This window comes from Leucoraja erinacea, unplaced genomic scaffold (genome assembly GCF_028641065.1).
Source record: "Leucoraja erinacea ecotype New England unplaced genomic scaffold, Leri_hhj_1 Leri_285S, whole genome shotgun sequence".
In the NCBI taxonomy this organism is placed as follows: Eukaryota; Metazoa; Chordata; class Chondrichthyes; order Rajiformes; family Rajidae; genus Leucoraja; species Leucoraja erinaceus.
In genome coordinates this window covers 77501-105000 of record NW_026576186.1, presented here as the reverse complement: position 1 = coordinate 105000, position 27500 = coordinate 77501, and the positions used below count along the sequence as shown (strand labels likewise).

Below are 27500 nucleotides of genomic sequence, written 5' to 3'. Positions count from 1 at the left end.
GGTGTCGGGCGAGTGTTGGGCTTGTCTGCCTTTGTAGCTCAGATCGCCCAAGTCTTCCAGTGGACTGAGGTACTCATCGTCTGAGGTGATGGGGCTGTAGAGAGCAGCGGGGACCACCTGTGGGCAGGTGTCAGGAGCAGGACCTGTACACACACACACACACACACACACACAGAGCTCAGTTCAGTTCAGTGTCACGTGTACTGAGGTACAGTGAAAAGCTCTTCAGTCTGAAGAAGTCGTAAGTCACTTATATTTCTATAGCACGTTTAAAAAACATCTCTCGTTGGCCAAAGTGCTTTACATTGGTGGAGGTACTAACATTATACAACATTGGTTCATAGATTAAGTACATACATAAATACACACATACAGTCCTCCCTCAGAGGACGTCAAGAAAGGCTTGAGAGTAAAGGCTTGATGTTTAAGGGCTTGGACACGCTAGAGGCAGGAAACATGTTCCCCATGTTGGGGGAGTCCAGAACCAGGGGCCACACACACACAGTTTAAGAATAAGGGGTAAGCCATTTAGAACGGAGACGAGGAAACACTTTTTCTCACAGAGAGTGGCGAGTGTGGAATTCGCTGCCTCGGAGGCCGGTTCTCTGGATGCTTTCAAGAGAGAGTTGGATAGAGCTCTTAAAGATAGTGGAATTAAGGAATATGGGGAGAAGGCAGGAACAGGGGGTACTGATTGGGGATGATCAGCCGTGATCAATCACATTGAATGGCGGTGCTGGCTCGAATGGCCGCACGGCCTCTACTCCTGCACCTGTTGTCTGGTGTCAAACTACAAGCCAACGTAACTCACCGGTGTGGACGTGGACAGAGGCGCAACAGCTGGAGATTCCCACCTCGTTGGAGGCGGTGACAGAGTACAGGCCCCCCGTGAAGAGGCGCGACGGCGGGGATGAAGAGCGTGTGCCGTTCCCCTTCGGCCTTCACCACCAGGCCCGGGCTGGTCCTCACAATCTCCCCGCCCTTCTTCCAGACCACTGCAAGGACAAAATCACACCACACCGTCAGAGAGTCACGGGCTCAAAACACAACCCCAGTCGGGCAAAGGCACAAATCAAGTCACATTTGTTTAGATAGCACATTTAAAAAAACAAGTGCTTTACATTGGGATAAGAATAGTATAACAGACAACAGTGGTTCGTAGATTAAATACAAACATCACTACATACATATGTGGATAAATGAGAGGTTATCCATTTTGGTGGCAAAAACAGGAAAGCAGACTATTATCTAAATGGTGGCCGACTAGGAAAAGGGGAGATGCAGCGAGACCTGGGTGTCATGGTACACCAGTCATTGAAAGTAGGCATGCAGGTGCAGCAGGCAGTGAAGAAAGCGAATGGCATGTTAGCTTTCATAGCAAAAGGATTTGAGTATAGGAGCAGGGAGGTTCTACTGCAGTTGTACAGGGTCTTGGTGAGACCACACCTGGAGTATTGCGTACAGTTTTGGTCTCCAAATCTGAGGAAGGACATTGTTGCCATAGAGGGAGTGCAGAGAAGGTTCACCAGACTGATTCCTGGGATGTCAGGACTTTCATATGAAGAAAGACTGGATAGACTCGGCTTGTACTCGCTAGAATTTAGAAGATTGAGGGGGGATCTTATAGAAACTTACAAAATTCTTAAGGGGTCGGACAGGCTAGATGCAGGAAGATTGTTCCCGATGTTGGGGAAGTCCAGAACAAGGGGCCACACACAGTTTAAGGATAAGGGGGAAATCCTTTAGGACCGAGATGAGAAAAACATTTTTTTTCACACACAGAGAGTGATGAATCTGTGGAATTCTCTGCCCCAGAAGGTAGTTGAGGCCACACAGTTCATTGGCTGTATTTAAGAGGGAGTTAGATGTGGCCCTTGTGGCTAAAGGGATCAGGGGGTATGGAGAGAAGGCAGGAACAGGATACTGAGTTGGATGATCAGCCATGATCATATTGAATGGCGGTGCAGGCTCGAAGGGCCGAATGGCCTCTACTCCTGCACCTATTGTCTATGTTTCTACGTACCTTCGGGCATGGGAGTCCCAGTGATGATACATTTCAGCAGCACCCCAGATCCCAGCGTCACCACCGTGTCGGTGATGGCAATCTCAAACAGCGGCGGTTCCAGCGGGTCTTCACCGGCCGAGATGTACGAGTCATCGGACGATTCTGTCGAGACAAAACCTTTGTGTTAGACAGCGAGATGAGTTCAGCCTAGGAGCTAGGAGGGCCTACTGCAGTTGTACAGGGCGCTGTTGAGACCACATCTGGAGTACTGCGTGCAGTTTTAGACAATAGACAATAGGTGCAGGAGTAGGCCATTCGGCCCTTCGAGCCAGCACCGCCATTCAATGTGATCATCCCCAATCAGTACCCCGTTCCTGCCTTCTCCCCATATCCCCTGACTCCGCTATCTTTAAGAGCCCTATCTAGCTCTCTCTTGAAAATATCCAGAGAACCGGCCTCCACCGCCCTCTGAGGCAGAGAATTCCACAGACTCACAATTCTCTGTGTGAAAAAGTGTTTCCTCGTCACCGTTCTAAATGGCTTACCCCTTATTCTTAAACTGTGTGGCCCCTGGTTCTGGACTCCCCCAATATCGGGAACATATTTCCTGCCTCTAATGTGTCCAAGCCCTTAACAATCTTATCTATTTCAATATGATCCCCTTCTAAACTCCAGAGTGTACAAGCCCAGCCGCTCCATTCTCTCAGCATATGACAGTCCCGCCATCCCTGGGAATTAACCTTTTAAACCTACATTCCACTACCTAAATGGCATGGATGTCCTTCCTCAAATTAGGGGACCTAAACTGCACACAATACTCCAGGTGTGGTCTCACTAGGGCCATGTACAACTGCAGAAGGACCTCTTTGCTCCTATAACTCATATTATAAAGGCCAAAATGCCATTCGCTTTCGTCACTGCCTGCTGTACCTGCATGCAAATTTTGGTCTCCAAATTTGAGGAAGGACATCCTTGCTATTGAGGGAGTGCAGCGTAGGTTGACCAGGTTAATTCCCGGGATGGCGGGACTGTCATATGCTGAGAGAATGGAGTGGCTGGGCTTGTACACTCTGGAGTTTAGAAGGATGAGAGGGTATCTTATAGAAACATATACAATTCTTAAGTGAATGGACAGGCTAGAGGCAGGAAACACGTTCCCGATGTTGGGGGAGTCCAGAACCAGGGGCCACACAGTTTAAGAATAAGGGGCAAGCCATTTCGAACGGAGACGAGGAAACACTTCTTCACCCAGAGAGTTGTGAGTCTGTGGAATTCTCTGCCACAGAGGGCGGTGGAGGCCGGTGAATGTTTTCAAGAGAGAGTTAATAAAGCCCTGTCCCACTGTACGAGTTCACTCCCGAGTTTGCCCTGATTCGAACTCGGAGATTTACGGGTGACGGCCGCTCGTCGGTCCTCGGGGCTCTCGTGGAGATTTTGCAACACGTTGAAAAATCTTCACGGGTGTTCACGAGCTTAGCGCGTTTCCCGAGTACCCGCCGTTAGCGTTACGAGCCGCTAAGAGACGTCCCCGAGCTCCGACGTACCCGCTGCGTACATTCCACGCGTTTACCACGAGTTTGATTTTTTTTTTAAACTCGGGAGAGCTCTTGGAATGAACTCGTACAGTGGGACAGGGGCTATCAGATGTAGCTCTTAGGGCTAACGGACTCAAGGGATATGGGGAGAAGGCAGGAACGGGGTACTGATCGTAGATGATCAGCCATGATCACATTGAACGGTGGTGCTGACCCGAAGAGCCGAATGGCCTCTACTCCTGCACCTATTGTCTATGTTTCTATGTTAACCTCCATGACAGACCAAGCGTCAATAGTCAACAGTGTTTTATTGTCAGGAAGGAACAGCAAATGCTGGTTTAAACTGAAGATAGACCCAAAATGCTGGAGTAACTCAGCGGGACAGGCAGCATCTCAGGAGAGAAATCTGAAGAAGGGTCTCGACCCGAAACGTCACCCATTCCTTCTCTCCAGAGATGCTGCCTGTCCCGCTGAGTTACTCCAGCACTCTGTGTCTATCTTCGGTTTAAGGGTTCCAAAGGTCTTTTGTGATCACAAGTACCAATTAAGGTAGAGTGATATGCAAATTACCGTACAGCCACACGAGAAAGACGCACTACTACATAAAAGTTAACATAAACATCCACCACAGTGGATTCCCCACATTCCTCACTGTGACGGAAGGCAATAAAGTCCGAACTTCTTCCCTCTTTATTCTCCCCCGGTCGAGGGCAGTCGAACTATCCTTCGGGGCCGCGTTGGGGCGGGCGAAACTCCCGCGGCTGAAACTCCCCGAAGTCGGTCTCCAGCAAAGACCGCCAACTCCTCGATGTTAGGCCGCAGTGCGGACAGGGATACGATACGGGGAAAAAAATCGCATCTCCGTCGAGGTGAGAGATTAGAAAAAGTTTCCCCCCCAATCCCGCATCTGCAGTGAAACCGGCATCTGCAGTTCCTTCCCTCTCTCTACATTCCTCCCCCACCCAAGTGGCACCAGCTTCTTGTTCTCATCCAGCGAAATGAGGCCCGTTTCTTTTATAAATGCTGGAGAAACTCAGCGGGAGCGAAAGAATAGGCAACGTTTCAGGTCGAGATCCTTCTTAGAAACATAGGAACAGAAAATAGGTGCAGGAGTAGGCCATTCGGCCCTTCGAGCCTGCACCGCCATTCAACATGATCATGGCTGATCATCCAACTCAGTATCCTGTACATGCCTTCTCTCCATACCCCCTGATCCCCTTAGCCACATCTAACTCCCTCTTAAATATAGCCAATGAACTGTGGCCTCAACTACCTTCTGTGGCAGAGAATTCCACAGATTCACCACTGTCTGTGTGAAAAATGTTATGAGCAGGAAGAGGAAAGGAATAGGCGGAGACAGTGTGGGCTGAGGGGGAGCTGGGAAGGGGAGGGGAAGGAGGGAGAAAGCAGGGACTACCTGAAATTGGAGAAGTCAATGTTCATACCACTGGGGTGTAAACTACCCAAGCAAAATATGAGGCGCTGCTCCTCCTCCAATTTGCGGTGGGACTCACTCTGTCCACGGAGGAGGCCCAGGACAGAAAGGTCGGATTGGGAATGGGAGGGGGAGTTGAAGTGCTGAGCCACCGGGAGATCAGGTTGGTTATCGCTAGAATTTAGAAGATTGAGGGGGGATCTTATAGAAACTTACAAAATTCTTAAGGGGTTGGACAGGCTAGATGCAGGAAGATTGTTCCCGATGTTGGGGAAGTCCAGAACTAGGGGTCACACAGTTTAAGGATAAGGGGGAAATCTTTTAGGACTGAGATGAGAAAAACATTTTTCTTCACACAGAGAGTGGTGAATCTCTGGAACTCTCTCCCACAGAGGGTAGTCGAGGCCAGTTCATTGGCTATATTTAAGAGGGAGTTAGATGTGGCCCTTGTGGCTAAAGGGATCAGGGGGTATGGAGAGAAGGCAGGTACAGGATACTGAGTTGGATGATCAGCCATGATCATATTGAATGGCGGTGCAGGCTCGAAGGGCCGAATGGCCTACTCTCCTGCACCTATTTTCTATGTTTATGTTTCTATGTTATTGCGGAGGTGTTGGGCGAATCGATCGCCGTGCCTACGCTTGGTCTCACCGACGTAGAGCAGCTGACACCGAATTTCAACCGAACTCCACATCACCGTCTGAAGAAGGGTCTCGACCCGAAACGTCACCCATCCCTTCTCTCCAGAGATGCTGCCTGTCCCGCTGAGTTACTCCAGATTTTTGTTTCATATGCCCAGGCTAGAACAATGAAACGCTTAAATGCTCTAGCAGAGCAGAATATGTAAACATAGCACACTTTAAACAATAGAATCAACAAGTACAAGATTCTCTACACACACATGCACACACATGTACACACATGTACACATAAATAACCAGCAAACAATAATACTCCAATATTAACAATAATAGTCATAGAAACATAGACAATAGGTGCAGGAGGAGGCCGTTCGGCCCTTCGAGCCAGCACCGCCATTCAATGTGATCATGGCTGATCAATCCCCAATCAATAACCCGTGCCTGCCTTCTCCCCATATCCCCCGACTCCACTAGCCGCTAGAGCTCTATCTAACGTATATATTTCAGAGATAGATTCTTGAGCAGTACGGGTGTCAGGGGTTACGGGGAGAAGGCAGGAGAATGGGGATAGGAGGGAGAGATAGATCATCCGTGGTTGAACCGTGGAGTAGACTTGATGGGCTGAATGGCCTCTTCCTGCTCCTGTCACTCATGACCTTATGAACATTAACTAAAGTTAAGTCTAAAGTGTGTGTGTGTGTGAGGGTGAGGGTGAGGGGAGGTGTGTGTGTGTGTGAGGGTGAGGGGAGGGGTGTGTGTGCGGGTGTGCGTGTGTGTGCATGTGCACTTGCGTGTGTGTGTGCGTGCGCATGTTGGTGCATGCGAGTGTGTGCACCTGTCCATGTGTGTGTGGGCACGAGTGTTTGTGCGTGCATGTGTTTATGCGTGCATGTGTGTGTGCGTGCGTATGTGTGCATGCGTGTGCCTGCATGCGAGCGCGTGCATGCGTGTGTGTGCGTGCGTGTGTGTGCGTGCGTATGTGTGCGTGCGTGTGTGTGCGTGCGTGTGTGTGCGTGCGTGCGTGTGTGTGCGTGCGTATATGTGCATGCGTGTGTGTGCGTGCGTATGTGTGCGTGCGTGTGTGTGCGTACGTGTACGGCGTGTGTGTGCGTGCGCGTGCAGCGTGTGCATTCGGCCCAACTTGCCCAGCCCGACCAACATGTCCCATCTACACTAGTCCCACCTGCCTGCGTTTGGCCAATTTCCATCTAATCCAGTCCTATCCATGTACCTGTCTAAATGTTTCTTAAACCTTGACATTTCGGGTCGAGACCCTTCTTCAGGCTCCTCATATTCCTATTAAATCCCACCCCCCCCCCCACCTTAAACCTATGCCCTCTGGTCCTCGATTCCCCGACTCTGTGTGTCTACTCGATCTGTTCCTCTCATGATGTGTTACGAATGTACACTAGAGGCAGGAAACATGTTCCCGGTGTTGGGGGAGTCCAGAACCAGGGGCCACACACACACAGTTTAAGAATAAGGTGTAAGCCATTTAGAACGGAGACGAGGAAACACTTTTTCTCACAGAGAGTGGTGAGTCTGTGGAATTCTCTGCCTCAGAGGGCGGTGGATGCCGGTTCTCTGGATGCTTTCAAGAGAGAGCTAGATAGGGCTCTTAAAGATAGCGGAGTCAGGGGATATGGGGAGAAGGCAGGAACGGGTACTGATTGTGGATGATCAGCCATGATCACATTGAATGGCGGTGCTGGCTCGAAGGGCCAAATGACCTCTACTCCTGCACCTATTGTCTATTGTCTATTGAATGACTAGTGAACCTTGCCCCGATCTCTCTGCCCCCTTACCCAGTTCCGGAGAGATGGGCCGAGATTTCTTGGACCTGACTCTGGTCACTTTGCGAGCCGACTTCTCCAGCGCCGGTGGTCTTGACCCTTCCGTCGGACTCTCCGTCTCGGGATGTTCCTGGCCCTCCGCGGTCCTTGGGTTGGGGTGCCCCAGTTGTCCGGGGTCACCGGCTGGGCTGAGGGCGGCGAGACCCAACCTGGCACCAGCAGTCTCCGAGCCCAAGTTGGCAACGTCCACCCGCTCCGGAGTCTCCTTGGACACGAGAGATGATGGATTGGGACCTCCAGAGCCCTCGGGCTTGGCAGCCAAGATGGCGTTGGGCAGGCGGGTCTCGGGGGTCAAGGTGACCTTCTTGACCATCTCCACCACGAAGGGCGGGTGGGCTTGGGCTTGGTCCGAGGCCGAGGCCGGTCGGGGGTCTCTCCTCCAGACCCCACCTGGAGGTCGGTCAACGTGGTTGGCTGCCGCTCGGCCCCCATCTCCTCCGGGGGCGTCCAGTTCTTCGTGGTCAGCGCCGGCCGTGGCCAGCGCTCGCTGCAGGGGCTTGCGCTGGGCGGCGAAGGAAGGGAGGGCGGGAGGCTCGGACGCCGGCCTGGCCTTGCGGGACGACAGCTCGCGGTTGACGGCGCGCTCCAGGACGGGCGACCTCAGCACGGGCTTGGCCACAGGGGACGCCATGGCCGAGCGCTTGAGGCGGCCCAGCTCTTCGGAGATCTTCAGCTCGATGTCGCGGGAGTGGCGGGGAGTGCGCTCGTCGAACGAGGCGGCCTTCTGCCGGAAGAGGGACCTCCGCTGGCCCGCCTCGGCCTCCAGCAGGTCGGAGAAGGAGGTCCGTCTCCGCCGTGCCTGGCGGGTGTCGGCCTGGTCGAAGGAGCGCGATTTCCTGAAGCCCGGCCAGGCCTGGCCGTCCGACAGGTCGAAGCTGCGGCGCCTCTCGGGGAACGTCTCCAGGTAGCGCACCCGGTCGAACACCTTGGAGCCGTGGCGGGGGGAGAGGCTGTCGGCGCTGTCTCTCCGCGGCGGGCCCGACTCCAGCGGCGGGCGCTCCTCCGCCTTGGCCTTGTCCTGGAACTCCGCGGGCACCGTGTCGCTGTAGGCCGCCGGCGTGCTCAGCTTGCGTCGCGGAGTCAGCGGCGTGGTCGGCTGCACCGGGCCCACCCCCACCCCCACGCGCTGGGCCTTCGGGCTGAGCGGCCTGGCCTTCAGGCTGGCGGGGAACGGGACCCTCTGGGCCATGATGGGGTCCCACCGCGACAAGGGGTCCGGGGCGCGGCGAACCTTGCCCGGCGAGTCTTCACGCAGCTCCCTGTCGCAGAGGAGAAACAGAGACAGAGACAATCACACGGGGAGTCATCCCAGAATCTCCACTGATGTGCCACTTGGATGTGAGGGGGAGAGGGCAGGAACGGGGCACTGATTGGGGATGATCAGCCATGATCACATTGAATGGCGGTGCTGGCTCGAAGGGCTGAATGGCCTCTACTCCTGCACCTATTGTCTATTGTCTCTAGTCTAGACATGAAGGGTCGAATGGCCTACTCCTGCACCTATTATCTTGTCTCGACTTGATGGGTCGAAAGGCCGGCTCCTGCACCTATTATCTACTGTCTATAGACCTGGGGGGCCAAGACCAGGGGGGGGGGAACATGTTCCCGATGTTGGGGGAGTCCAGAACCAGGGGCCACACACACAGTTTAAGAATAAGGAGTAAGCCATTTAGAATGGAGACAAGGAAACACTTTTTTTCACACAGAGAGTGGTGAGTCTGTGGAATTCTCTACCTCAGAGGGCGGTGGAGGCCGGTTCTCTGGATGCTTTCAAGAGAGAGCTAGATAGGGCTCTTAAAGATAGTGGAGTCAGGGGATATGGGGAGAAGGCAGGAACGGGGTACTGATTGGGGATGATCAGCCATGATCACATTGAATGGCGGTGCTGGCTGGAAGGGCCGAATGGCCTCTACTCCTGCACCTATTGTCGATTGTATATTGTTGGACTACCTGTGGATGGCGGAGGGAATTTGGGCTTTGACATTTCACTTTTAGTTTCTTGTTCTGTGTACCGAGGTACAGTGAAAAGCTTGTGTTGTGTGCTAACCAGTCAGCGGAAAGACAACGCATGATTACAATCGAGCCGTCCACAGTGTACAGATACAGGACGAAGGGAATAACGTTTAGTGCAAGGTAAAGTCCGATCAAGGATAGTCCGGGGGTCTCCACAGAGGTAGATGGGAGGTCAGGACCGCTCTCTCGTTGGTGAGAGGACGGTTCAGTTTAGTTTACAGCACGGAAACAGGCCCTTCGGCCCACCGAGTCCGTGCCGACCAGCGATCCCCGCACACTAACACTATCCTACAAACACGCACACGCTGAGGGACAATTTACACATTTACACCAAGCCAATTAACCTACAAACCCGCACGTCTTTGGAGTGTGGGAGGAAACCGGAGCCCCCGGAGAAAACCCACGCAGGTCACGGGGAGAGAACGTGCAAACTCCGTACAGACAGCGCTCCGTAGTCGGGATCGAACCCGGGTCTCCGGCGCTGTGAGGCAGCAACTCTACCCCTCCGCCATCAGTGCTGGCCTAAGTTTAGTTTGTTTTGGTTTGGTTGAGTTGAGTTTGCCCGTAAGACTCCACAGCTGGGTAGAGTAGCAAAGATGGGGTATGGATTGCTGCCTTCATCAATCAGGGGCATTGAGTACAAGTGTCAGGAAGTCTTGTGGCAGCTTGATAGGACTCTGGTTGGGGATGCATCTGGAGCATCTGTGGATTTGGGCTAAACGCAGGCAAGGATGCAGATGCAGATAAGACGCAAAAAGCTGGAGTGTCTCAGCGGGACAGGCAGCATCTCTGGAGAGAAGGAATGGGTGACGTTTCGGGTCGAGACCCTTCCTCAGCCCCGGGTCGGTGGTGGGTTGTCACTGACTCTGGTACGGGACCCAGAATGTGGGGAATGGGGATTGTGGCACATCAGTGAAGAACAATGAGCGGGTTGGGGGGGGAGGTCGGGTTACAGGGGTCACCGAGGGGTCAGGTTAGTGAGGTCACCGGGAGGTCGGATTAGAGAGGTCAACGGGGGTCGGGTTAAAGAGGTCACAGGGGGTCAGGTTAGTGAGGTCACTGGGAGGTCGGATTAGAGGTCACCAGGGGTCGGGTTAGAGAGGTCACCAGGGGTCAGGTTAGAGGGGTCACCAGGGGTCGGGTTAGAGAGGTCACCAGGGGTCAGGTTAGAGGGGCCACCGGGGGGGGATGTGTTATAGGGGTCATCAGGGGTCGGGTTAAAGAGGTCACCAGGGGGTCGGATTAGAGAGGTCAACGGGGTCGGGTTAAAGAGGTCACCAGGGGTCAGGTTAGGTTAGAGGGGTCACCGGGGGGTCGGGTTAGTGAGGTCACCGGGTGGTCGGGTAGAGAGGTCACCGAGGGTCAGTGTTAAAGAGGTCACCAGGGGTCAGGTTAGAGGGGTCACCGGGGTCGGGTTAGAGGGGTCACCGGGGTCGGGTTAAAGAGGTCACCAAGGGTCAGGTTAGAGAGGGTCACCGGGGGTCAGGTTAGAGAGGTCACCGGGGGGTCGGTTTAGAGAGGTCATCGGGGGGTCGGGTTAGAGGGGTCACCAGGGGGTCGGGTTAGAGGGGTCACCAGGGAGTCGGGTTAGAGGGGTCACCAGGGGGTCGGGGTTAGAGGGGTCACCAGGGGTCGGGTTAGGGGTCACCGGGGGGTCGGGTCGGGTTAGAGGGGTCACCAGGGGGTCGGGTTAGAGGGGTCACCGGGGGTCGGGTTAGCGAGCACACTGGGGTCAGGTTAGAGGTCAGGCATGCAGTAGCGAGGGTCAGAAGGCCTGTGATGTTCAACAGATGGAGGTAACCAAAAGCATGGATGTATGGAGCAAAGCAACATTGATCACCAAAACACTCCACTCTCACCCCCTGGTCAACCTGGAATCAATTTGTTTGGAGACACAGCACAGAAACAGGCCCTTCGGCCCACCGAGCCCGTGCCGACCAGCGATCCCCGCACACTAACACTATCCCACACACACTGGGGGACAATTTACAATGTTCACCAAAGCCGATTAACCTACAAACCTGCACGTCTTTGGAGTGTGGGAGGAAACCGGAGATCCTGGGGAAAACCCACGCAGGTCACGGGGAGAACGTGCAAACTCCGTACAGACAGCGCCCGCAGTCGGGATCGAACCCGGGTCTCTGTTATTCCGTTATTCCTCCCGCGCTTTTGCTCAGGTGATTTTCCATAAGCTCACAAGTGATAGGAGCAGAATTAGGCCACTCGGCCCATCCAGTCTACTCCGCCATTCAATCATGGCTGATCTATCTCCCCCTCCTAACCCCATTCTCCTGCCTTCTCCCCTTAATCCCTGACACCCGCACTAATCAAGAATCTGTCTATCTCTGCCTTAAAAATATCCGCTGACTTGTGGCCTCCACAGCCGTCTGTGTCAAAGAATCCCACAGATTCGCCACCCTCTGGCTACGGAAATTCCTCCTCATCTCCTTCCTAGAAACATAGAAACATAGAAATTAGAGTAGGCCATTCGGCCCTTCGAGCGAGCCTGCACCGCCATTCAATATGATCATGGCTGATCATCCAACTCAGTATCCCGTACCTGCCTTCTCTCCATACCCTCTGATCCCCTTAGCCACGAGGGCCACATCTAACTCCCTCTTAAATATAGCCAATGAACTGGCCTCGACTACCCTCTGTGGCAGAGAGTTCCAGAGATTCACCACTCTCTGTGTGAAAAAAGTTCTTCTCATCTCAGTTTTAAAGGATTTCCCCCTTATCCTTAAGCTGTGACCCCTTGTCCTGGACTTCCCCAACATCGGGAGCAATCTTCTTGCATCTAGCCTGTCCAACCCCTTAAGAATTTTGTACGTTTCTATAAGATCCCCTCTCAATCTCCTAAATTCTAGAGAGTATAAACCAAGTCTATCCAGTCTTTCTTCATAAGACAGCCCTGACATCCCAGGAATCAGTCTGGTGAACCTTCTCTGCACTCCCTCTATGGCAATAATGTCCTTCCTCAGATTTGGAGACCAAAACTGTACGCAATACTCCAGGTGTGGTCTCACCAAGACCCTGTACAACTGCAGTAGAACCTCCCTGCTCCTATACTCAAATCCTTTTGCTATGAAAGCTAACATACCATTCGCTTTCTTCACTGCCTGCTGCACCTGCATGCCTACTTTCAATGACTGTTGTACCATGACACCCAGGTCTCGCTGCATCTCCCCTTTTCCTAGTCGGCCACCATTTAGATAATAGTCTGCTTTCCTGTATTTGCCACCAAAATGGATAACCTCACATTTATCCACATTATACTGCATTATCCTAAAGGAACGTCCTTTAATTCTGAGGCTGTGCCCTCTGGTCCTAGACTCTCTCCCACACTAGTGGAAACATCCTCTCCACATCCACTCTGTCCAGGCGAGTTCTTTGGGTGATTAATGCAACTGAACAAGTTTCAAACGGAAGTCGAGAACGAGAAAAGTAATTAAAACGGGGGAATGGTTGACTTAATGGTAAAATCAAATTTGGAGGGGAGAGGGGTAGGAGAGAGGGTCAGAGGTGGCTAATGATAACGGAAACCGCTAGTCCAAAACAAAAGAGGTTGTACTCCAGATGAGGTTTGGGGCTGGGGGAGAGGGGTTGAGGAGTGTTTTGTACTTACATGGGTATAAAGAAGGGCCTGCCTCTATAGAGGCTGAACATGCTGCCGTATACATCACTAACAACAGACAGGCTGCCTTCCGACCCAGAGCTACTACAGGTCAGGTTAGAGTTGGAAGCCCTGACCAAGGGCTCCACGCCTAGGTGTCTGACTAGCGGGTAGCCGGGGGCCGGCGCCCCCCCTTGCCTTGGCGGCTGGTCCGCCGCGCCCACGGCAGCGGCGCCCCGCTCCTGCTCCACCGCCTCCTCCTCGTCTTCTTCCTCCACCGCCTCCGCTCCTCCGCTCCAGCTCCACGCCGGTGATCTCTGGCCCCCCGTTCCGGCCTGCTCGGGGGGCAGCGGCAGCTCGGGGGCCGTGCGCAGCGAGGAGAGGGTGCTCTCCGACGTCGAGGTGCTCGCGGTGAGACACTCCAGCGCTCCTCATCGGGGAAGAAGAGAGAAGACAATCAGAGAGAGTTAACTCGGAGTGTAGAGACTCAATAGACAACAGGTGCAGGAGTAGAGGCCATTCGGCCCCTTCGAGCCAGCACCGCCATTCAATATGATCATAATAATAATCTTATTTATATAGCACATTTTTAGTCAACTTGCATTGACCACAGAGTGCTTCACATAATTACATTACATTTACACACAGGCAAAGGTGGGTGAAGTGTCTTGCCCCAAGGACACAACGACAGTATGCACTCCAAGCGGGATTCGAACCGGCTACCTTCCGTTCGCCAGCCGAACACTTAGCCCATTGCGCCATGGCTGATCGTCCACAATCAGTACCCCGTTCCTGCCTTCTCCCCATATCCCCTGACTCCGCTATCTTTAAGAGCCCTATCTAGCTCTCTCTTGAAAGTATCCAGAGAACCGGCCTCCACCGCCCTCTGAGGCAGAGAATTCCACAGACTCACCACTCTCTGGGTGAAAAATTGTTTCCTCGTCTCCGTTCTAAATGGCTTACCCCTTATTCTTAAACTGTGTGTGTGGCCCCTGGTTCTGGACTCCCCCAACATCAGGAACATGTTTCCTGCCTCTAACGTGTCCAAACCCTTAACTAACTTATATGTTTCAACGAGATGCCCTCTCATCCTTCTAAACTCCAGAGTGTACAAGCCCAGCCGCTCCATTCTCTCAGCATATGACAGTCCCGCCATCCCGGGAATTAACCTGGTGAACCTACGCTGCACTCCCTCAATAGCAAGAATGTCCTTCCTCAAATTAGGGGACCAAACTGCACACAATACTCCAGGTGTGGTCTCACTAGGGCCCTGTACAACTGCAGAAGGACCTGGGGTTGGGTGGAAGAGATAGATCAGCCATGATTGAATGTCGGAGTAGACTTGATGGGCTGAATCATAAGGTCATAAGGAATAGGAGCGGGATTAGGCCATTCGGCCCATCGAGTCTACTCCGCCATTCAATCATCGCTGATCTATCTCTCCCTCCTAACCCCATTCTCCTGCCTTCTCCCCCATAACCCCTGACACCCGCACTAATCAAAAATCTATCTATCTCTGCCTTAAATATATCCACTGACTTGTGGCCTCCACAGCCGTCTGTGGCAAAGAATTCCCACAGATTCACCCCCCTCTGGCTAAAGAAATTCCTCCTCATCTCCTTCCTTGAAGAACGTCCTTCAATTCTAAGGCTGTGACCTTGACTCTCCCACTAGTGGAAACATCCTCTCCACGTCCACTCTATCCAGGCCCACAGCGCGGAAACAGGCCCGAGTCCGCGCCGACCAGCGATACCCACACATTAACGTTATCCTACACACACTGGGGAACTCCGTATAGACAGCGCCCGTAGCCGGGATCGAACCCGGGTCTCGGGCGCTGTGAGGCAGCAACTCTACGCGCTGGTGGTAACAGTGGCACAGTTGCTGCTTCACCGCGCCGGAGAGAGCCGGGTTCAATCCCAACTACGGGGTGCTGTTTCTACGGAGTTTGCACGTTCTCCCCGTGACCCGCGTGGGTTTTCTCCGGGATCTTCGGTTTCCTCCCACGCTCCAAAGACGCGCGTGTTTTTTAGGTTAATTGGCTTCTGTAAATTGCCCCCTAGTGTGGATCAGGCAGTGAGATAGCATAGAACTAGTGTGAACGGCCGATCGCTGATCGGGGTGGACTCGATGGGCCGATGGGCCTGTTTCCGTGCTGTGTCTCTAAACTAAACACATTCCAGTCACAGAGTGATACAGCCCTTCGGCCCGACTTGCCCACGCCGACCAACATGCCCCATCTACTCTAGTCCAATATCCCGCCAAACCTGTCCTGTCAAAACAGAGACCGCACGTCACAGGAACAGGCCCTTCAGCCCATCGATACCGTGCTGGCCGTCGAAATTGATCTTGGGGTTTTTTTGGGGTTATTGCACGGGAATAAACTGTCAATAGCCAATAGGTGCAGGAGTAGGCCATTCGGCCCTTCGAGCCAGCACCGCCATTCAATATGACAATAGACAACAGGTTCGGCCCTTCGAGCCAGCACTGCCATTCAATGTGATCATGGCTGATCATCCCCAATCAGTACCCCGTTCCTGCCTTCTCCCCATATCCCCTGACTCCGCCATCTTTAAGAGCCCTATCTAGCTCTCTCTCTTGAAAGCATCCACAGAACCGGCCTCCACCGCCCTCCGAGGCAGAGAATTCCACAGACTCACAACTCTCTGTGAGAAACATAGAAACATAGACAATAGGTGCAGGAGTAGGCCATTCGGCCCTTCGAGCCAGCACCGCCATTCAATATGACAATAGACAACAGGTGCAGGAGTAGGCCATTCGGCCCTTCGAGCCTGCACCGCCATTCAATATGATCATGGCTGATCATCCAACTCAGTATCCTGTACCTGCCTTCTCTCCATACTTTATCCACAAGGGCCACATCTAACTCCCTCTTAAATATAGCCAATGAACTGTGGCCTCAACTACCTTCTGTGTCAGAGAGTTCCAGAGATTCACCACTCGCTGTGTGAAAAATGTTTTTCTCATCTCGGTGATTTCCCCCTTATCCTTAAACTGTGACCCCTTGTTCTGGACTTCCCCAACATCGGGAACAATCTTCCTGCATCTAGCCTGTCCAACCCCTTAAGAATTTTGTAAGTTTCTATAAGACCCCCCCTCAATCTTCTAAATTCTAGCGAGTACAAGCCGAGTCTATCCAGTCTTTCTTCATATGAAGGTCCTGACATCCCAGGAATCAGTCTGCAGAATCTTCTCTGTACTCCCTCTATGGCAAGAATGTCTTTCCTCAGATTAGGAGACCAAAACTGCACGCAATACTCCAGGTGTGGTCTCACCAAGACGCCTGTACAACTGCAGTAGAACCTCCCTGCTGCTATACTCAAATCCTTTTGCTATGAATGCTAACATACCATTTGCTTTCTTCACTGCCTGCTGCACCTGCATCACCTGCAGAGAAAAAGCGTTTCCTCGTCTCCGTTCTAAATGGCTTACTCCTTATTCTTAAACTATGTGTGTGGCCCCTGGTTCTGGACTCCCCCAACATCAGGGACATGTTTCCTGCCTCTAGTGTGTCCATAATTGGCTCGCGGGGAGGGTGGTACCTACCGGCAGGCACTCTCTGGATGGGCCTGTGTGGACCCAGATGTCCTTCGGAGGGTGCGGCCTTCCTGGGCTCGAAAGCCTCCTCCTCACCACATTCTTCCGAGTCTGCAACAGGACAGGAAGCAACGGTAAGATTTTGAGTTGATTTGGAGTTTGAGTTCGGCTTCACTTCATCAGGTACAGGGAAAAACGTTTATTGTTGCGTGCTATCCAGTCCAATAGACAATAGACAATAGGGGCAGTAGAGGCCATTCGGCCCTTCGAGCCAGCACCCCCATTCAATGTGATCATGGCTGATCATCCCCAATCAGTACCCCGTTCCTGCCTTCTCCCCATATCCCCTGACTCCGCTATCTTTAAGAGCCCTATCTAGCTCTCTCTTGAAAGTATCCAGAGAACCGGCCCCCACCGCCCTCTGTGAGGCAGAGAATTCCACAGACTCACAACTCTCTGTGAGAAAAAGTGTTTCCTCGTCTCCGTTCTAAATGGCTTACCCCTTATTCTTAAACTGTGTGTGGCCCCTGGTTCTGGACTCCCCCAACATCGGGAACATGTTTCCTGCCTCTAGCGTGTCCAAGCCCTTAACAATATTATATGTTTCAATGAGATGCCCTCTCATCCTTCTAAACTCCACAGAGTGTACAAGCCCAGCTGCTCCATTCTCTCAGCGTATGACAGTCCCGCCATCCCGGGAATTAACCTGGTGAACCTACGCTGGGCTCCCTCAATAGCAAGAATGTCCTTCCTCAAATTAGGGGACCAAAACTGCACCCGTCGCCTCCCATCCCTTCACCCGTCCACCCTGCCCACGCTCCAAAGCCGTGGTGGGACCCATTGCCTCGTCAGTCCCGGTAGATTGTGTTCCCCGACTCCGTCTAATTAACGCATTTTATCGGGACGCATCGCGACACGGTTTGGGAACGGCTCCATCCAAGACCCACTGGAAATCGTTCGGCCCTTCGAGCCAGCACCGCCATTCAATGTGATCATGGCTGATCATCCACAATCAGTACCCCGTTCCTGCCTTCTCCCCATATCCCCTGACTCCGCTATCTTTAAGAGCCCTATCTAGCTCTCTCTTGAAAGTATCCAGAGAACCGGCCTCCACCGCCCTCTGAGGCAGAGAATCCCAGACTCACCACTCTCTTGGTAAAAATGTTTTTCCTCATCTCCGTTCTAAATGGCCAACCCCTTATTCTTAAACTGTGGCCCCTGGTCCTGGACTCCCCCAACATCGGGAACATGTTTCCTGCCTCTGGCATGTCCAATCCCTTATTAATCTTATATGTTTCAATGAGATATCCCTCTCATCCTTCTAAACTCCAGAGTGTACAAGCCCAGCTGCTCCATTCTCTCAGCATATGACAGTCCCGCCATCCCGGGAATTAACCTGGTGAACCTACGCTGCACTCCCTCAATAGCAAGAATGTCCTTCCTCAAATTAGGGGACCAAAACTGCACACAATACTCCAGGTGTGGTCTCACTAGGGCCCTGTACAACTGCAGAAGGACCTCTTTGCTCCTATATGCTCAACTCCTCTTGTTATAAAGGCCAACATGCCATTCACTTTCTTCACTGCCTGCTGTACCTGCATGCTTACTTTCATAGACTGATGAACAAGGACCCCCAGATCCTGTTGTACTTCCCCTTTTCCCAACTTGACGCCATTTAGATAATAATCTGCCTTCCTGTTTTTGCTACCAAAGGGGATAACCTCACATTTATCCGCATTAAACTGCATCTGCCATGCATCTGCCCACTCCCCCAACCTGTCCAAGTCACCCTGCATCCTCATAGCATCCTCCTCACAGTTCACACTGGCACCCAGCTTTGTGTCATCTGCAAATTTGCTAATGTTATTTTGAATCCCTTCATCCAAATCATTGATGTATGTTGTAAATAGCTGCGGTCCCAGCACCGAGCCTTGTGGTATCCCACTAGTCACTGCCTGCCATTCTGAAAGGGATCCGTTAATCCCTACTCTTTGTGTCCTGTCTGCCAACCACTTCTCTATCTATGTCAGCACTCTACCCCCAATACCATGTGCCCTAATTTTGCCAACTCATCTCCTATGTGGGACCTGCTGAGTTACTCCAGCACTCTGTGAAACGTCACCTATCCATGTTCTCCACAGATGCTGCCTGACCCGCTGAGTTACTCCAGCACTCTGTGTCTATCTTCACCCGCCAGCCAGCTTCACGATTCCATCGAGAGACTGTTTAAGAAGGAACTGCAGATGCTGGAAAATCGAAGGTAGACAAAAGTGCTGGAGAAACTCAGCGGGTGCAGCAGCATCTATGGAGCGAAGGAAATAGGCAACGTTTCGGCCCGAAACCCTTCCGGGTTTCGGCCCGAAACGTTGCCTATTTCCTTCAGGGTTTCGGCCCGAAACGTTGCCTATTTCCTTCGCTTCATTGATGCTGCCTGACCCGCTGAGTTACTCCAGCACTCTGTGAAACGTCACCTATCCATGTTCTCCGCAGCTGCTGCCTGACCCGCTGAGTTACTCCAGCACTCTGTGAAACGTCACCTATCCACGTTCTCCCACAGATGCTGCCTGACCCGCTGAGTTACTCCAGCACGCTGTGAAACGTCACCTATCCATGTTCTCCACAGATGCTGCATGTCTGACCCGCTGAGTTACTCCAGCACTCTGTGAAACGTCACCTATCCACGTTCTCCACAGATGCTGCCCGCCTGACCCGCTGAGTTACTCCAGCACTCTGTGAAACGTCACCTATCCATGTTCCCCACAGATGCTGCCTGACCCACCCGCTGAGTTACTCCAGCACTCTGTATCTAAACTGTGTTGCGATGTGAGGTTGGTGCCTGCCCCAGCCCCACCGTGTAGCCAGCCAGCGATAGAGAGAGGACACAGAAAGCGTTTCCATACCATAGCTGTGTCTCCTGCAGGAGCTGAATACTTCGCTTCCATGGGGGCAACAAGAGAAAGCAGATATCATAAAACGTTTACCACATCGACACAGGCGGGAGAACCGAGAACATGCACCGCTCACAGCCCGGGCACAGTGGGACGGGACACACACGACATGACACACACACACATAGACCACAGGGAGCGGACAGCAGAGGGGGGGGTGGGGTAATGCACAAACAGCAGGGGAGAAAATGCTTTGGTGTCAAGCAAAGATCCTACAGCGGAGCAAGATAGACCACTCCTGCTAAAAATGCAATGGGTCGACGTGTAGTACGCAACGGAGCGGAACGTGGGCCTATTTATCATCCATTTCAGTAACCCGACCCGACCCCACCCGCAGTGTAATCAACGTTGCAGGGGAACAGTTTATGTTAATGAATTAAAATTCTGAAAACGAGGAGAAGATTTTTTACCAAAGAACTTTTATATTTACGAGGATGTTTCCGTATCCGACTCCCGTCTCCGCGCTAGTATCTTTGCTCCGCTGTGACGGGGTCTTTGGTGTGGAGACGGAAGCCGGTTACGGAAATGGGGCCGAAAATCACCCGCGAATCTGCCCATGACCGTACTGCGTCTTGAGTGGACTATCTTGCTCCGCTGTAGGGTCTTTGGGGTCAAGGGTCTCGACCAGGGCGAGATCTAGGGGGGGGGAGGGGGGTCTCGACCAGGACCAGGTTTACGTATAAGCTTCACGAGCTTAAGCTGAGGGTCTCGAGATCTAGGGGGGGCCTAGGGCCTCGCTTCATCTAAATCCAGCCCTGGTCTCGACCCTGAAAACCTCACCCTTCCCTTCCCTTCCCTGCCCGTCCCGCTGAGTGACTCCAGCGTTTTGTGCCTGTATCTCCGGCGTAACGTGGCGGGTGGTCTCGCCCAGCCCACCCGCCCATCCCACCAAACCGGCACTGGGTTAGTTTGGAGGTACAGCGCGGAAACAGGCCCTTCGGCCCACCGAGTCTGCGCCCGTCCAGCGATCATCCCGTACGTACGCTGGCACGAGGGGACAATGGGCTGCAGGAGGAGGCCATTCGGCCCTTCGAGCCAGCACCGCCATTCATTGTGATCATGGCTGATCGTCCCCAATCAGTGCCTGCCTTCTCCCCTTGACTCCACCAGCCCCTAGAGCTCTATCTAACTCTCTCTTAAATCCATCCAGTGACTTGGCCTCCACTGCCCTCTGTGGCAGGGAATTCCACAAATTCACAACTCTCTGGGTGAAAAAGTTTTTTTCTCACCTCAGTCTTAAATGACCTCCCCTTTATTCTTATGTGTGTGGCCCCTGGTTCTGGACTCGCCCAACATTGGGAACATTTTTCCTGCATCTAGCTTGTCCAGTCCTTTTATAATTTTAGATGTTTCTATAAGATTTCCCCCCGCCCTCTCATCCTTCTAAACTCCAGTGAATACAAGCCTAGTCTGAAGAAGGGTTTTGGCCCGAAACGCTGCCTATTTCCCTCGCTCCATAGATGCTGCTGCACCCGCTGAGTTTCTCCAGCACTTTTGCCTATCTTTGATTTTCCAGCATCTGCAGTTCTTTCTTAAAACACAAGCCTAGTCTTATAGGGAAGATGATATCTTCCCTCTATCAGGGCGACCAAAGCTGAACAGAATGTTCCAAATGTGGCCTCGCCAATGTCATAAGGTCGTAAGGAATAGGAGTAGAAACTAGGCCATTCGGCCCATCAAGTCTGCTCATTCTTTCAATCATGCCTGATCTATCTCTCCCTCCCCATTCTCCTGCTTCAAAGCAAATGGTATGTTAGCATTCATAGCAAAAGGATTTGAGTATAGGAGCAGGGAGGTTCTACTGCAGTTGTACACGGTCTTGGTGAGACCACACCTGGAGTATTGCGTACAGTTTTGGTCTCCTAATCTGAGGAAAAACATTCTTGCCATAGAGGGAGTACAGAGAAGGTTCACCAGACTGATTCCTGGGATGTCAGGACTTTCATATGAAGAAAGACTGGATAGACTCGGCTTGTACTCGCTAGAATTTAGAAGATTGAGGGGGGATCTTATAGAAACTTACAAAATTCTTAAGGGGTTGGACAGGCTAGATGCAGGAAGATTGTTCCCGATGTTGGGGAAGTCCAGGACAAGGGGTCACAGTTTAAGGATAAGAGGGAAGTCCTTTAGATCCGAGATGAGAAAAACATTTTTTACACAGTGGTGAATCTGTGGAATTCTCTGCCACGGAAGGTAGTTGAGGCCACAGTTCATTGGCTATATTTAAGAGGGAGTTAGATGTGGCCCTTGTGGCTAAAGGGATCAGGGGGTATGCAGAGAAGGCAGGGATGGGATACTGAGTTGGATGATCAGCCATGATCATATTGAATGGCGGTGCAGGCTCGAAGGGCCGAATGGCCTCTACTCCTGCACCTATTGTCTATGTTTCTATGCCTTCCCCCCGTACGAATGCAACACAGCGCTCCAACCTCTGTACTCGATACACTGACTGCTGAAGGCCAACGAGCCCAAGATGCTCCTCACAGCCCAGTCAACTCCTGACGCCACTTTTGAGGAGCAATCATTGTTGCAACCACTAGGAAAATGGACACTCAATGGGTAGTTAAGAAACATTTGAGACCACACCTGGAGTATTGTGTGCAGTTTTGGTCCCCTAATTTGAGGACGGACATTCTTGCTATTGAGGGAGCCCAGCGTAGGTTCACCAGGTTAATTCCTGGGATGGCGGGACTGTCATATGCTGAGAGAATGGAGCGGCTGGGCTTGTACACTCTGGAGTTTAGAAGGATGAGAGGGCATCTTATTGAAACATATAAGATTTTTAAGGGATTTGGACACACTAGAGGCAGGAAACATGTTCCCGATGTTGGGGGAGTCCAGAACCTGGGGCCACACAGTTTAAGAATAAGGGGTAAGCCATTTAGAACAGAGACGAGGAAACACTTTTTCTCACAGAGAGTTGTGAGTCTGTGGAATTCTCTGCCTCAGAGGGCGGTGGTGGCCGGTTCTCTGGATACTTTCATGAGAGAACGGGATAGGGCTCCTAAAGATAGCGGAGTCAGGGGGTATGGGGAGAAGGCAGGAACGGGGTACTGATTGTGGATGATCAGCCATGATCACAGTGAATGGCGGTGCTGGCTCGAAGGGCCGAATGGCCTACTCCTGCAACTATTGTCTAATGTCTGTTGTCTATGATCACATTGAATGGCGGTGCTGGCTCGAAGGGCCGAATGGCCTACTCCCGCACATGATGTCTACACAATGACACTCACCCAGTGCGGTTTCGTTTAGAAATACAGCACGGAAACAGGCCCTTCGGCCCACCGATCCCGCGCCAACCTGCGTCAATTTTAGACCCCGCTTGTCTTTGTAGCGTGGGAGGAAAACCGGAGCACCCGGAGAAAACCCACGCGGGTCACGAGGAGAACGTGCAAACTCCGTACAGACAGCGCCCGTAGTCGGGATCAAACCCGGGTCTCCGGCGCTGTGAGGCAGGAACTACCGCAGCGCCACCGTGTGGACCTCTACGTACGGATACTGTTACTGATTTGGTCTTTTGGGTGAGATATATTTAATTAACTGACTGTAATTAACAATGACTGTCGTGGGACAGTTCCCTGGTTTAACGATGCAGTCATTAATCTCTCCCTCTCTATGGGCAGACGGCTCCAACCATATGATCCCTGGCAGTCTCTAGTGACTCTTACAAACTTATACTGATGCATAGTACAACATAGAAACATAGACAATAGGTGCAGGAGTAGAGGCCATTCGGCCCTTCGAGCCTGCACCGCCATTCAATATGATCATGGCTGATCATCCAACTCAGTATCCCGTTCCTGCCTTCACTCCATACCCCCTGATCCCCTTAGCCACAAGGGCCACATCTAACTCCCTCTTAAATATAGCCAATGATCTGTGGCCTCAACTACCCTCTGCGGCAGAGAGTTCCAGAGATTCACCACTCTCTGTGTGAAAAAGTTCTTCTCATCTCGGTTTTAAAGGATTTCCCCCTTATCCTTAAGCTGTGACCCCTTGTCCTGGACTTCCCCAACATCGGGAACAATCTTCCTGCATCTAGCCTGTCCAACCCCTTAAGAATTTTATAAGTTTCTATAAGATCCCCTCTCAATCTCCTAAATTGTAGAGGGTATAAACCAAGTCTATCCAGTCTTTCTTCATAAGACAGTCCTGACATCCCAGGAATCAGTCTGGCGAACCTTCTCTGCACTCCCTCTATGGCAATAATGTCCTTCCTCAGATTTGGAGACCAAAACTGTACGCAATACTCCAGGTGTGGTCTCACCAAGACCCTGTACAACTGCAGTAGAACCTCCCTGCTCCTAGACTCAAATCCTAACACATCCTAACGGGGTACATTACAGCTTGGCTTGGGAACAGCTCTGCCCAGGACTCTTAAAGATAGCGGAGTCAGGGGATATGGGGAGAAGGCAGGAACGGGGTACTGATTGGGGACAATCAGCCATGGTCACATTGAATGGCGGTGCTGGCTCGAAGGGCCGAATGGCCTACTCCTGCACCTATTGTCTATTGTCCATTGACCGCAAGAAATTGCAGAGAGTTGTAGATGTGGCCCAGTCCCACACACACACCACACTCCCCACTATTGTAGATGTAGCCCAGTCCATCACACACACCACACTCCCCACCATTGTAGATGTAGCCCAGTCCCACACACACACCACACTCCCCACCACTGTAGATGTAGCCCAGTCCCACACACACCACACTCCCCACCACTGTAGATGTAGCCCAGTCCCACACACACACCACACTCCCCACCATTGTAGATGTAGCCCAGTCCATCACACACACCACACTCCCCACCATTGTAGATGTAGCCCAGTCCCACACACACACCACACTCCCCACCATTGTAGATGTAGCCCAGTCCATCACACACACCACACTCCCAACCATTGTAGATGTAGCCCAGTCCCACACACACAGCACACTCCCCACCACTGTAGATGTAGCCCAGTCCATCACACAGACCACAATAGACAATAGGCCCAGCGCAAATTGGAGGAACAGCACCTCATATTTCGCTTGGGCAGCTTATACCCCAGGGGTATCAACGTTGACTTCTCTAACTTCAAGTAACCCTTGCTTTCCCTCTCTCTCCATCCGCTCCCACCACCCACCCAAGTCGTGCCGGCTTCAAAGTCGTCTTGTTCAGTTTCACTGTCGGTAACTGGTTTTCACCCTCGCTAACACAGCTCACACTGCCCAGTTTCCTTCATCATCGTTACATTGTTCCACATCTTTCATTCATTTATTCTACATCTCTCTACAACGCGGTCGATATCTCTCGTTCCCCTTTCCCCCCCGACTGTCAGACTGAAGAGGGGTCTCGACCCGAAACGTCACCCATTCCTTCTCTCCACAGATGCTGCCTGACCCGCTGAGTTATGGTGCAGCAGCATCTATGGAGCTAAGGAAATAGGCAACATTTCGGGCCAAAACCCTTCTGGAAATAGGCAACGTTTCGGGCCGAAACCCGGAAGGGTTTCGGCCCGAAACGTTGTCTATTTCCTTAGCTCCATAGATGCTGCCTGACCCGCTGAGTTACTCCAGCACTCTGTGAAACGTCACCTATCCATGTTCTCCACAGATGCTGCCTGACCCGCTGAGTTACTCCACCACTCTGTGAAACGTCACCTATCCATGTTCTCCACAGATGCTGCCTGACCAGCTGAGTTACTCCAGCACTCTGTGAAACGTCACATATCCATGTTCTCCACAGATGCTGCCTTTGGTTTATAGACAACAAACAGTAGGTGCAGGAGGAGGCCATTCAGCCCTTCGGGCCAGCACCGCCATTCAATGTGATCATGGCTGATCATCCCCAATCAGTGCCCCGTTCCTGCCTTCTCCCCATATCCCCGGACTCCGCTATCTTTAAGAGCCCTATCTACCTCTCTTTTGTAAGTATCCAGAGAACCGGCCTCCACCGCCCTCTGAGGCAGAGAATTCCACAGACTCACAACTCTCTGTGAGAAAAAGTGTTTCCTCGTCTACGTTCGAAATGGCTTACCCCTTATTCTTAAACTGTGTGTGGCCCCTGGTTCTGGACTCCCCCAACATCGGGAACATGTTTCCTGCCTCTAGCGTGTCCAAACCCTTAACAATCTCATATATGTTTCAATGAGATGCCCTCTCATCCTTCTAAACTCCAGAGTGTACAAGCCCTGCCGCTCCATTCTCTCAGCATATGACAGTCCCGCCATCCCGGGAATTAACCTGGTGAACCTACGCTGCACTCCCTCAATAGCAAGAATGTCCTTCCTCAAATTAGGGGACCAAAACTGCACACAATACTCCAGGTGTGGTCTCACTAGAGCCCTGTACAACTGCAGAAGGCCCTCTTTGCTCCTATACTCAACTCCTCTTGTTATGAAGGCCAACATGCCATTGGCTTTCTTCACTGCCTGCTGTCGTGAGCTTCTAAGCATTCCGTAACCTCATCCTTTAAAGTAATCGACTCTAAAACCTTACAAACCACCAAAGTCAGACTATCCAAAGATGGACACGAAATGCTGGAGTAACTCAGCGGGACAGGCAGCATCTCTGGAGAGAAGGGACGGGTGGCGTTTCGAGAATGAAGAAGGGTCTCGACCCATCCCTTCCCTCCAGAGATGCTGCCTGTCCCGCTGAGTTACTCCAGCTTTTTGTGTCTATCTTCAGTAACTGAGATCTACTCCAGACCTCTGCACCATTATCGTGACCTGGAATGACTGATTACTGATTGTCTGAAATAGATTTATTACATAGAAACATAGAAATTAGGTGCAGGAGTAGAGGCCATTCGGCCCTTCGAGCCTGCACCGCCATTCAATGTGATCATGGCTGATCATCCAACTCAGTATCCCGTACCTGCCTTCTCTCCATACCCCCTGATCCCCTTAGCCACAAGGGCCACATCTAACTCCCTCTTAAATATAGCCAATGAACTGGCCTCAACTACCCTCTGTGGCAGAGAGTTCCAGAGATTCACCACTCTCTGTGTGAAAAAAGTTCTTCTCATCTCGGTTTTAAAGGATTTCCCCCTTCTCCTTAAGCTGTGACCCCTTGTCCTGGACTTCCCCAACATCGGGAACAATCTTCCTGCATCTAGCCTGTCAAACCCCTTAAGAATTTTGTAAGTTTCTATAAGATCCCCTCTCAATCTCCTAAATTCTAGAGAGTATAAACCAAGTCTATCCAGTCTTCAGTCTTCCATCCCAGGAATCAGTCTGGTGAACCTTCTCTGCACTCCCTCTATGGCAATAATGTCCTTCCTCAGATTTGGAGACCAAAACTGTACGCAATACTCCAGGTGTGATCTCACCAAGACCCTGTACAACTGCAGTAGAACCTCCCTGCTCCTATACTCAAATCCTCTTGCTATGAAAGCTAACATACCATTCGCTTTCTTCACTGCCTGCTGCACCTGCATGCCTACCTTCAATGACTGGTGTACCATGACACCCAGGTCTCGCTGCATCTCCCCCTTTCCCAATCGGCCACCATTTAGATAATATTGAAAGGTGGAAAGAGGCCCTTCGGCCCAGCGAGTCCGTGCCAGCCATAGACCTCCCGTTCACACACTAGTTCCGTGTTATCACACTTTCTCATCCTCTCCCTGCACACTAGGGGGGCAATTTACAGAGGGGCCAGTTAACCTACAAACCCGCACGTCTTTGGGATGTGGGAGGAGACCTGAGCACCCGGAGAAAACCCACACAGTCGCAGGTAGAGTGTACAAACTCCACACAAACCTGAGGTCAGGATCAAACATAGAAACATAGGAAATAGGTGCAGGAGTAGAGGCCATTCGGCCCTTCGAGTCTATGTACCTGTCTAACTGTTTCTTAAACGTTGGGATAGTCCCAGCCTCAACTACCTCCTCCGGAAGCTCGTTCCATACACCCACCA

At 52.0% G+C, this 27500-nt stretch overlaps 2 protein-coding genes across 2 annotated transcripts in view; both read right to left on the bottom strand.

The window, feature by feature from the left end:
- LOC129693408 (striated muscle preferentially expressed protein kinase-like) overlaps nucleotides 1-77 on the bottom strand; it is a 12328-nt gene extending 12251 nt beyond the window's left edge. Inside the window, exons 1-2 of the mRNA XM_055630234.1 lie at nucleotides 74-77; nucleotides 1-29 (exon numbers count right to left, since the gene is read on the bottom strand). The exon at nucleotides 1-29 is cut by the window's left edge and continues 72 nt beyond it. Coding sequence (XP_055486209.1) covers nucleotides 1-29; nucleotides 74-77 — 33 coding nt within the window. The remainder of the gene's footprint in view (nucleotides 30-73) is intronic.
- Nucleotides 10-27500, bottom strand: part of LOC129693409 (striated muscle preferentially expressed protein kinase-like) — a 101587-nt gene continuing 74096 nt past the window's right edge. The window contains exons 3-8 of the mRNA XM_055630235.1: nucleotides 16663-16764; nucleotides 13108-13525; nucleotides 7422-8728; nucleotides 2024-2167; nucleotides 812-995; nucleotides 10-143 (exon numbers count right to left, since the gene is read on the bottom strand). Coding sequence (XP_055486210.1) covers nucleotides 131-143; nucleotides 812-995; nucleotides 2024-2167; nucleotides 7422-8728; nucleotides 13108-13525; nucleotides 16663-16764 — 2168 coding nt within the window. The 3' untranslated portion in view covers nucleotides 10-130. The remainder of the gene's footprint in view (nucleotides 144-811; nucleotides 996-2023; nucleotides 2168-7421; nucleotides 8729-13107; nucleotides 13526-16662; nucleotides 16765-27500) is intronic.